This window comes from Parasteatoda tepidariorum, chromosome 10 (assembly GCF_982258835.1).
Source record: "Parasteatoda tepidariorum strain Cologne lab strain chromosome 10, Ptep-v5.0, whole genome shotgun sequence".
Taxonomy (NCBI): domain Eukaryota; kingdom Metazoa; phylum Arthropoda; class Arachnida; order Araneae; family Theridiidae; genus Parasteatoda; species Parasteatoda tepidariorum.
In genome coordinates this window covers 53,590,748-53,602,831 of record NC_141764.1, presented here as the reverse complement: position 1 = coordinate 53,602,831, position 12,084 = coordinate 53,590,748, and the positions used below count along the sequence as shown (strand labels likewise).

The following is a 12,084-nucleotide window of genomic DNA, read 5'->3' as shown; positions in this document are numbered from 1 at the left end:
CCACTATCGTCAACATTTGATTTGATATTAGGATTAAAGTTTTTAAAAGAATTTAATTTCATTATTGATTGTTCAAAATGTGTAATATATAATCATTCGATTAAAATAAAATGGTTGGATAGCGTTAATAGTGAGGTTATAGAGAGGGATAAAATGGTATCAGTTAAGGCTAGTAATAGTTTAAACAGTATAAATAATTCAAATATATGTAAAACACAAAATTTCGGTATCCTAAATAGAAAACTAAAGTTGCCTCCGCACTCAGTGAGTAATGTACACATAAAAATTTATAATTCAAGTAAACTTGCTACGGGAGATATCGTATATGTGCAACCAAATGAAAATAATATGCAAAATGATTATTTTGTTGCCCATGCTGTGACTGAAGTGTTGGATGATTCAGCATGTCTGATTCAAATTTTTAACCCTACGGAGGATATTATTACTTTAAATAAAAGTTCGAAAACTTGCAGGATCAAGGGTGTGACGGTTGATGAAGTAGAGCGCTCACAGAATTCAGCAATAAATACCATTACTGACAATAATGAGGATTTTCTTAAAAATTTTAATTTAGTACATTTAGATGAAAATCAACAAAAACGAGTATCTGATCTTTTACTGGAATATAAAACTGTCTTTGCTAATGAGATAAGTGAGTTAGGGTCTTGCTCTTTGGTTGAACACCACATTATATTAACTGATGATATCCCTGTTCGGCAAAAACCTTATCGTGTCCCCTATCACTTGAAGGCTGAAATGAGGAATCAGCTTAACAAATTGTTGGATGCTGGAATTATTCAGCCTTCAACATCCAGTTATGCCGCTCCTGTACTCCTTGTGAAAAAGGCAAATGGTTCATATCGATTAGTTGCTGATTTGAGAAAACTAAATGCAAAAACTTTACCTGATAATTTTCCAATTCCAAATTTAATGGAAATGATAGACCTGCTATCTGGATCAAAATTCTTTTCCTCTTTAGATTTAACTTCGGGTTTTCATCAAATGAAAATGTATCCTGGTCACGGCACCAAAATACATGTGGTGACAATTTGGGTAAAGTATAGTGGGACAATTGTTACAATTTAGTACTAATGCATTTTTACAACTAAGGCCTATCCCAAATCATCACCAACACATACAAATAAAGTATAAAAAAAATATCTGTCCAGAAATAATGATCACAAGGGATAGAATTAACTTAAGCAATTTTAATGATGATCAACTCAATTATCAAGATTTACTCATGAGAATAAATTTGACCATGTGGCATAATAAAATAAGATCATTACAAATTATACTATATTACTATATACTATATTAAATTATACTATACAAATTATATTATATCAACATGTGACAAACAGATTTGAAGAATCTTTAAGAAAAGGGAATCACTGCTGGAGTTAATAAAATCTAAAGTCACTTATCTTGCACATGTGCTTAAAAATGTTGAGGAGCTGATGATCTATTTGTAAGTGGCAGGATATTATTCGCTGGATTTATCTTAATTGTTCAGTCCTGTTGCAGCCATTCTTTCAGGGTAGATGTATCTTTATTCTTCAGAATTTTCTACCAAAAATCCTTTTCTCCACTTCTTCTAGCAGCTAGTCCAGTCCTCTCCCCTCTCTTCCTCACCTCTCTCCTGCCCCTCTTCACAGGTTTTCAACCCTTACACAAAAATTGGCAGACCAAAACTGCTTAATTTATTTACAGAGAGGCTATCTAAAACAGTCAGACAGTTTGGGCAGAAATAGGCTCACTGATAGTCATAAAAAGGAAAGAGAGCTGTAGCAACACTACATTATATTTTTCATATTCGAAAAATATCGCTCATGGCTCGCAAGGCACTGGCCACTGCTTTATAGACAATAAAAATTGTTTTTTTCACCTTTTAAATTATTTTTATGTAATACATAAAATCATATTACATGATTAATTACATTACATCCCATTTCCATTATGCTTCATTCTGAATTTTCCGTGTTTTTTTTTTTTCCTTTTTTATGTATATTTAAAATGTTTCATTACATTGTTTTTCACATTTTAGAAGATTGATGGTGAATTGTTTCGAACAATGCTATGAAAGCTGTTTTTACAAATAAGGCAATTTATTGTGTTTGCACATAACATCATTCATAATTTGCGAGAAATTTAATTTTTGATGATACAATCGTTTACGGTTTGATTGCGATTTAAAGTTTAATTCAATTAAAGATTTCCTTAACATTAATTATAAATTTTGATTGACGTAAAAGGATAAAAAAATTGACAGATAATATTAAACATAATACAAATAGTTAATTTTGTGACAATGGCATTTCTTTACACATTTATCATCTAAACTTCCGCTCGTTTTTAAAATTTTCACTTTATTATAAAAGACATCTTTAGATTTTACTCAGAGCATCTCAGTACTCTCATCAACAAGATTGTTGAATTCCTCTCATTCTCAATTAATAACATTTCATAAAATGAATACGTTTAACTTGAGAATTTCAGCTTTCCTAAATTTTTTTCTCGTGCTAGCAGTATTCCAGATAAACTGTAAGTAAAACAAAAATTGCTTTGTTTCGATATGTTATGTTTTTGTGGGGTGCTTTAATATTCTGGTAGGTAGCAATCACAAAGATTGCTTCTCTACGTTTCGTACATATTCCATTTCACTCCGAATTTGAGCATAGGGCTTCTATCATAGCTTTCCATCTCAATTTATTTGTGGCCAGATATTTTGTTTCTCTCCAAGTCTTTCCTATTGTTTTCAATTCATTTACAATCGTCCTGTACCAAGTATGCTTAGGTCTTCCTCTTTTTATTATGCCCGGAGGGTTTAGATCAAAAAAACTTGTTTTATTTTAAATTTTTCTGTCTTACGTAGAACATGACCATTTTCGTTTTTCAATTTCCAGATTAATCGGTTTCTGTTTTACTTTTCTAAGGATTTCTGCACTACAGAACCACTTGATAAGCAAAATTCTTCTTAGACAGTTGTTAATAATTACTTGTAGTTTTATTCATGTTATTTCTATTGCAGTGCTATGTCTCAGATGCACATAGTAGGACAGATTTAACATTCGTATAGAAAATTCAAATTTTTGTTGAATTTGTTACGGTTTTGTTTTTCTAGAATTTATTGAGAATAGCATAACTGCTTCGGGCTTTGTTTTATCGATTTAGAATATCGTAATCAGTTCCTCCTTTGTGGTTAAATATGCTTTCAAGATACGTAAAACTGCTTACCTCCACTAGTTTATTATTTTTTATGAATATATCATTTAATTAAAGATTAATTTTCAAAATTTTAGTTTTATTTTGGTTGATAATAAGCTCTATTCTCTTTGCCTGTAAGTAAAAAACTGTTTAAAAACAAAAAAGGATAAATGAACTTAATGTGACTTTTTTTATATCAGATATTAGCATATGGTATTTTATTTTAAAATGATTCCACGCTAATAACCGTATAAATCTGCTCTTATTTCATAAATTGCATAATTTTGGCTTTTATATTTAATTTTGATTTTAACTCTTTGGCGCAAATTGCAGACCGGTGGCTCCTTCATATCTTTTTTTCTGACAAAATTATGATTTCAAATTACAAGCCAAAATATATTTTGCTATTTCTTAATTATAAAAAACAATAAAATTTTTATTTAAAAAATATGCTTGATTTTGGAATTATTATCTGTTAGATTAAAGAATTATACTACTTTACTAAGATTTAAAATGCAAAAAAGTACTAATAGAAATTTTTTTATTTAATTTATATTCAAAATGTATTATTGATAGAAATTGAAAATTAAAGAAGTTTCAATGTAGAATAACTGTTTCTGAGATCTAAATAACCGCAAACAAGTGCTAATTTAAAAATTAATTTTTGAAAGTGAGCCACGATTAGAAGATTTCACCATTAACTTAGAAAAAGACACCAGTGTTTCATACTGTATTTCATAACCATAAATTAATAAAGTGCTAAATATAATATTTTTCATTTATTTTGACCTAAATAATACAAAATAAGGAAAAAGTATAAAAAATATGCTTAATAAAAATAGAGCGTCAATGGTTAAGGTAAATTTATTGCCTTAAAGCAAATATTTTTGGTTGTAAGGTTAGAAAGTTATTTTGGCTTACTTAAATAAATATATCATTTATCACAATTTAAGATAAAGAATTCTCCAATGTAGTTATATAGGCCATTTTAGATAACCAGTTCACATTTGTATTTCTAGAATTTAACCCTTTGTAGCAGATGGGACACCGAAGTCTCTTTCATATATTTTTTTTCTAACGCAATTACAAATAAATGCTGTAATTACAAATAAAAATTCATTCTGGCATTTTTTTTAATCCTAAAAAAACAGTTTAAAAATTTTTAAAAATCTCTTAGATAATTATCATTTGAATTAAACTTTTACCTTATGTGCTTTTGTACTGAAATATAAAAACCAGTAAAAAAAAGTTGCGAATTTTTTTTTGGTCTTATTTAAAGATCTATATATATATTTCTCTTACACGGCGACAAAAAAAAGCCTCATTACAACTCCCCGAATGGCAACGCTGAAAAATCGACCAATGATTGCCGCTAAAAATGTCACATGCCAAATATAGCTGAGTTGGCTCAACATATAGCGCTCTTAAAAACGGAAACTGAAATAACCAGAGAGAACATTCCGAAATTCACCCTATCAGCTACGGCAATCTCATACTCTTAAGCTAGGCAGAAGTGAGTAGTCTTTGTCGATAGATCTCTATTTTAGTATTTTGTCGAAAGCGCTTTTTTTCACTCCAAAATTTCAACCTTTTTAAAGAGTTTTAGAAATTTCATCTTAAGATTTTATACTATAGCACATTTCTAATAGGTTTAACGATTTACATGTCATTCATTTGAATTCAAATTTATTTTAATGACTTAGTATTTACTAAAAAGATGTAATTTAAAAAAAAAAAAATTGTTATATGGATTTGAATGATTGTTTTGAATTCTTAGAATATTGTGCATTTGCAATGTACTCAAGTTAGTAGCGAGCGAAGCGAGCTTGGTTTGCGAAGCAAACCTTATAAGATGGCGTAGCAATTTTCGGGGGTTGGCGAGCTTTAGCGAGCAGGGGGCGTAGCCCACTAGTTTATCAATAATTGATTTAGTAAATTAAAAAATTTCAACTATGAATTACTGTTTCTCTTAGTTTTAAATTACGGCAAATGAGTGTTAAGTTGTAATTATTATCTGGATGCAGACCGTCTGTCTAGATTTTCCAAGCGCGTATTGCTTAAATTTTTTAGTGTCTCACTAATTCTTATATTTATTTTAGTTAGTTGCCATGCTGTGAGTTCCGATACAGATTCAATTGTCGATGGCGATGCAATGGACGGAAGTAGTTTGACGTAAGTGACAACTTTTAAAAATAAATTTTTATTTCCATTAAACAGGTTTCTCTTATCTATGACATAATCAAATGTACACTGTCCGGGGACTCGTGTAACATTATAGGTAATTTTTAAAAAAAAAAAACTGAAACTATTTTTTCAAAAAATATATAAAGCGTAAGAATAAATTTTAATCAACTGTAACAAAAAGTGCTTTAAAGTAAATCTTTCACAAATTTTCGATATTTTTTACAGTGGTTCATGAAATTATAATTATTATAAATTCACGGCTGTCACAATTTAAAAATTTCGTGGTAAAAAAAGGGGGACGAAAAAGTATGTTTCACCAATTTGTTTGTTTAAAAATAAAAAAGTTCATCCTAAGAGAAAATAAGATGGTTCATTTTGAAGCAAAAACTGTCAACTTTATGACGTCAAAGATGTTTTAAGACGCTTCCTTTGAACGGGATATGCTTCAAAGTGCAAAAATTAAAAAAAAACTGAATAAATGTCATATTTTTGGTACCTACTAGAGATGCGACGGGCTCGGTCTCGCTTGCTAAAAAAAATGTTTCAGGTTCTGGTGAGTTCGGATTCATTATAAAATTCTTTTAAACTTTTTCACAACTTCTAAACAAACGTTTGATTTCGTTATAAAGTATAAGAAATGTAAAATTTAAAAGTTATAAAAGTTTCTGCTACCTGGCATTTTTTGTTCGGTACTTTTGCTTTGTGAGGCTTGCACTAATTTTCAAATGACTTTTATTTAGATAAATATTTTGATTTTCTTTTGTAATTTTTTTTCGGGCTAACACGTGAGCCCTAAATAATTCTGTGTATCTCGCGTTAGAGTGGGTCCCGACCTCCAAAAGCGAGCCCAAGCCTATCTCCAGTGATCACGGTGCACTGTTGGAATTTCCGCCCTAAAATTATGGTAAAATAACGAACAGCAATCTGCATTTCCAATAAACCGTAAAGTTTGCGGTAAAGAGCATTTATAACCTTTACGGTTTTAAAACCGCTTGCAACTAGTATGGTTATAAACACATGAATATGTTTTTAACCATTTACAGCTACCATGGTTTCAAAACCGTTTAATTCAACTAGACTTAAGAGCTAAGCTTTTTATTACGTAATGGGAGTTGAATAGAGAGCAGGAGACAGGAAATACTTCATGTGTTGAAAGTAACGGGGAAAATATTGTGGTGTCAAAACTGGGACTCGAACCCCAGTTCTATCAGTCATGAGTCTGACAGATTAACGCACTCAGCTACAATATGCAGCTGCAACGAACTAAGTAGCTTCATTAGGTGGGCTTAGTTGGTACGATTAAATTCTGGTTGTTCAACCGTATTAGGTGAAAACAGTTAATAAACGGTCTTACAACAGTTTGATTGCTGTTTTAGTTACGGTTATTTGACTGTTTGTTTATTATGGTAACATAACAATTAAATAAATTGTTATTTAGTCATTTTTTCTGAAAAATTTCTAACAGTTCATATCTGCAATCTGGTAGACAGACAAAAACACGCATACATAAATGCTTTATTTTATTGTTTGTTTAGATCTTTATTTTACTATACTAAAATAAACTAGAGACATTTTTTTGAAATACTTTTTATTTTCACAGAGGATTACAAATGGGTGGCCCAGTCAATATTAATCCACATAGTCTGCACAAGAAAACGTTGAAGGTAAATATATTTACCTCTTTTTACCATATACAAAGGTTGGACGAAAATATGGAAACACTTCTGTACTATATAAATTATTTTTATTTCAGCCGCAAATATTTTGAAATGTTTTATGTGGTAATACTGTTGATATAATAATTTCAAAGATCATGCTTGAACCTAGATTGCTGAATTAGTAAAGCATTTAGTAATCGATTACTTAAAATGTCTTTTTATTTCAGATGGCAGAAGATATTATGGGATTTCTCGCAAAATTAAGAAATAGAAAGAATTTGAAAAATTACGAGCAAAGGCGTCCAGAACTAGGAGAGGAATTAAGAGAAGAAGTAGAACCAAAATCGATAATTACAGATTTAGTTAACGTCATGCGAACACGGCTCAATAAAGTTAGCGATGAAAACTCGCCAATTCAAGTGAGTGAATAAAATTCTCACCCAAAACAAATTGTGCCCTATTTTTGAATAAATTTTTCAAGATAAATATGATGCAGGAAAAATAAGGATTGAACCGAAAGGATAAAATTAATACCAAACTGTTAACTGTTTGGTATTTAGAAACTGTTTAATACCAAACCTATAATATTAATATACTATATCCTAATTTGATGATATCGATGTATATTCTAACGGTTTCATAGAAGATCTGAATCATCCGAAACGACATTCGAAATATGTAATGCATAAAATTTTAAAGCATTATACCAAAATTCAATTTTTAGGCTCGAAATTGTGCAATAATTTTGAGACTCCCAATAACAATAATTATATAGGTAGATAGATATCGGACTGGTATTCTTTTTTCTAACTTTTTTCTGATTTTGTCTATTTGAGAGAGTGAAAAATAAGGGAGTGAAAGTTTTATTTATTTATTATTATAATCAAATTCAAATTACATCATGTTATTACTAATTTATAACTAATAGTTTAAAGATTTGATAACATGAAAACTGAAATAAAATACAACATTTTTGTGTTAAAAAGTCTACGGCTTATTTTTAATAAATATTATTTTTAATAAATATTATTTTAGAAAATTATATATCTATTATAAGCACACAATTTGCATTAATAAAACTTTCGTTATGAGTAGATACGCATGTTTTAAGTTAAGTTGTATATAAGTTGTATATTATATAGTTTTGAAAGGCAGTAGCCATACTAAAATAGGTAAAATCTTCCAAATTGATTTATTTGGCACCTATCAAAACTACTTCAGTTCAGTACAGATCAAAATTGCTCAGTTGTGGTAAATTTTGACTATTATGTGTACTGCCATGCAATTGAAATATGAAATATATATATATATATATATATATATATATATATATATATATATATATATATATATATATATATATATATATATATATATATATATATATATATATATATATATATATATATATATATATATATATATATATATATATATATATATATATAATAAATTAATAAATAAATAGTGATTGTAATTATTTTAGCTTTATTAATTGTATTGGTATATGTACTGATTTATTGATAATTTACTTTTTTTTCACTGCTTACAGAGAATAAAAATTCAGCTAATTGGTATTAAAACAAGTGAAGTCCAGATTATTGAATCAAACTAATTAACTGCCTTATTCTTCCAGCTTGCAGATTATGTAATGGGTTTTCTCGGAGTTTTGAGAAATAATATTTCGGGGAATAGTCAAGAGCAAAAACGTCAAGAGTCACGAAGGGAACCGAGAAATGAAAGAGATGGAAATTCGCAAATGCAAGTGAGTAAACTCTCTACTTTCAGCAATTTTACAACATCTTTTCTGAAAACAAATATTAACCAGAGAAACTAAGAATTAAACCTCAAATAATAAGATGAACGGCACATTTACGTCACATTAATTTGTAGCGTAACTATAACTGTTCAATTCCTATTCAATACAACTATAACTAACGTAACTACAACTATTCAATTCCTATTGTCGGTAGCCGACAATTTTTAATAAAGATGAGAACAAAAAAAAAAAATATGATGTATTGACAGACGAAAAAAAGCAAAAAACCAAACCAAACTGCTAAATCGGTTGCAGAGCCATTACTTCAAATTGAAATTCTGATAGATGAATTAAACAATACGATTTATTTTTGAAAACTGGTTATCGTAACAGGTTATTGGCGCATCCCAGTTTACCCTAATGATTCAGGAAGAATTGCATTTGTGACAAATAGATAATTAATTTAAGAGACCAAGATTACCGATTTAAGGGACGGGAAAATGCCCCTTGTTTTTTTTTTAAATAAAGCTCTCATTAGAAAGCTAAAACAATATAAAACTAAATTTGCAGCTAAGTGTTGTAATTTTTTTTCTTCTAACGAACATTTTCAATCGATATTTTTTTTTTGAAACCAACAAATTAAAAACATTATAAATAACAAAGAGTCGCACAAATGTTGAAAAACTATGTAGAGGACATCAGGTTACAGCACATCATCAGGATAAAAATTATACAGAAACTGGTGCCCGGATATGTCATCATGCGCCTCTAGGGATACTTTCCTATTAGTAACTGTTTCTTCGTGTGCTTCTAAACAGGTCATAATAGAGCAGTGATTCCCAAACATATGTCTTTCATGTACCCTTTCTAAATTTTTCGTAACGCTCTGTGCACTAATACAAAATGAGTGTATTTTTTACTGTAAAAAATTGCCCAAAAGTAAAAAATCGCAATTGGCTGTTGATACCCCTAACTATTAACTGTTAACTCTGAAAAAAATAGCCAATAGAAAAATACGTAATCGTAAACTTTCATGGCTAACTTTGTTTTTAAATGAAATTTTGTGAAATTTTCGTTTGTTGCAAGATATTTCGCATAAATACACGTACCCCCGCTAAACTGTTCCCGTACCCCTGGGGGTACGCGTACCACACTTTGGGAAACACTGTAATAGAGAAACTCCCCTAGTCGAGTATCATGTCATTTCCAGGCTTGGGTTCCGATTCAATTTTAATTGTGATAATGGATCTTGAAATTTGTCGAAACATTTACGCAACCACCCTTTATGTATATTGTTTTTTAAGTTGTGTATTTCGACAAAAATAGACTAAAAAAATCAGTTGCTTTAGGTATTTAACTTAAATGTTGCAACATACTTCTATGGAAGTTACGGCGCATCATCAAGGTTTGAATTGTATGGCATTCCATGCCTAGAAATGTCGTCATACGCGTCTAGGGGAGCTGTTCAGAAACAGTTTATTATAGGAAAGCGCCTTTAGCAGCGTATGCCGATATTTCCAGTCATGTGTTTAAATGTATTTTAAATCCTGATGATGTGCTTTAACTCCCCTAGAAGTTTGTCGCAACATTTATGCTATCTCCTTTAAGAAGTAAAATTTTTTTAAAACTTGTACATTTCGACAAAAAATGGACTTAAGAGTGTAGTTTTAAAAAAATGCTCCTACTTGTAGAAAGAAACCAATTGAAGATTTAAAATCAGCGATTCGAAGGAATCTGAGATTTGCTTAAATGAATCTCATGCAATAGAAAGGAAGAAAAAAAAACATTTCCCCCAGCTTTATCTCTTGCTTAGCTTTCTTATTCTTTTTTTCAGCTTATAGATGATATGATGCGAATGCTCCTAGATTTCAAAAATACATTGATTGCAAATGATCAACGACAAGTAGATGGAAAAGAAGAAGCACCACCAGCAAATTTAATTGGTCAGGATATGCGTGCTCTGAAAATATTAGTGAACAACTTTAACGCAAGACTTAATAGAATTGGAGAAACCAACAGAAACCGTAGTAACAATGGAAGATATTATTTATCATTGCCATAGCTACGAATTCCAGAACATGACTTAACTAATCTGTTTAATTAAGAACATTTTTGTTAATACTATTCTGTTAAATTTATTTGGAACAATAAAGTATTTTCCAAATCTAAGTTTGTATGATTCTACCGAACGATAAAAACTACTTTTATTTTTTTAAATTTCATAAATGAACACTTAAAAAACTCTAACGTAACCAACTGGGTTCTGTACATTTTTTTTTTTCATTTTTAGAAAATAGCCTTAATTAATATTTTAATTTTATTTTTGGTAAACAGGGATCCCAACAAGATAGATTTAAAATAAACCAGATAAGGGCCAATTTGGGCCTAGAAACTACAAATTTATGTAACGCTAACAGCTCTACAATAAATTGCAATGCATAAATATCAAATTACCTTCTTTCCGGTCCCGCAGTGGACTGATCGTTAAGACACGGTTCCCAGCAGATCACCGAAGTCAAGCATCACTGGCTGCGATCAGTGTGCGGGTGGGTGACCACTTGGATCAGTCTGCGTAGGGACCGAGAATGTGCGGTATTGGTCCTCGTTAAACTGTGCTACCGTAAAGTGCTCGACTTCGCGCGCAGGTCGTCGAGCTACCGAAGCGGGGGTGTCATCCCCTCCGCAGAGGATCAAAATTGTGATGGCATGTCTTCGGATCATCCTCCGGGATGTTTCCCAGACCGTCGCCAATAGCCCATTGCACAGCTCTAGTGCGCCGTAAATGAACAAAAAAACAACAACAAAATCCATACATGAAGTTTCAAAGGAATAAATAAATAAATAAAAATTCTAGTCCCGCAGTGGACTGATCGTTAAGAAACGGTTCCCAGTAGATCACCGTAGTGAAGCACTGCTGAATGCGCTCAGTGTGCTGGTGGGTGACCACTTGGATCAGTCTGCGTAGGGACCGAGGGTGTGCGGTATTGGTCCTCGTTAAACTGTTCTACCGTAAAATGCTCGACTTCGCGTGAGGGTCATCGGACTACCGAAGTGGAGGTGCCATCCCCTCTGCAGAGGATCAAAATTGTGATGGCATCTCTTCGGATCATCCTCAGGGATGTTTCCTAGACCATCGCCAATACAACATTGTGAAGCTCTAGTGCAGTGTTTCCCAAACTTATGATTTCTGTGTACCCTTTCTAAATTTTTCGTAACGCTGTGTACCACTAAAGAAAAAATGAGTGTATTTTTTACTATAAAAAATTGCACAAAAGT

At 30.9% G+C, this 12,084-nt stretch overlaps 1 protein-coding gene across 1 annotated transcript; it reads left to right on the top strand.

The window, feature by feature from the left end:
* Nucleotides 1-2,384: 2,384 nt before the first annotated feature.
* LOC107451940 (uncharacterized) lies at nucleotides 2,385-10,973 on the top strand. Its single transcript, XM_016068185.4, has 6 exons — nucleotides 2,385-2,544; nucleotides 5,307-5,379; nucleotides 6,992-7,055; nucleotides 7,277-7,468; nucleotides 8,686-8,814; nucleotides 10,643-10,973. Exons 1-6 carry the CDS (start codon nucleotides 2,472-2,474, stop codon nucleotides 10,868-10,870), a joined length of 759 nt encoding a protein of 252 aa, XP_015923671.1. The 5' UTR covers nucleotides 2,385-2,471; the 3' UTR covers nucleotides 10,871-10,973.
* The last annotated feature ends 1,111 nt before the right edge of the window (nucleotides 10,974-12,084 follow it).

What these genes read in the sequence shown, in the direction of transcription:
- LOC107451940 (XM_016068185.4), top strand. Translation starts at nt 2,472, where the DNA reads ATGAATACGTTTAACTTGAGAATTTCAGCTTTCCTAAATTTTTTTCTC. An exon ending in AGCAGTATTCCAGATAAACT is followed by an intron (nt 2,545 to 5,306) that starts GTAAGTAAAACA and finishes TATTTATTTTAG; the next exon opens with TTAGTTGCCATGCTGTGAGT. An exon ending in TGCACAAGAAAACGTTGAAG is followed by an intron (nt 7,056 to 7,276) that starts GTAAATATATTT and finishes TTTTTATTTCAG; the next exon opens with ATGGCAGAAGATATTATGGG.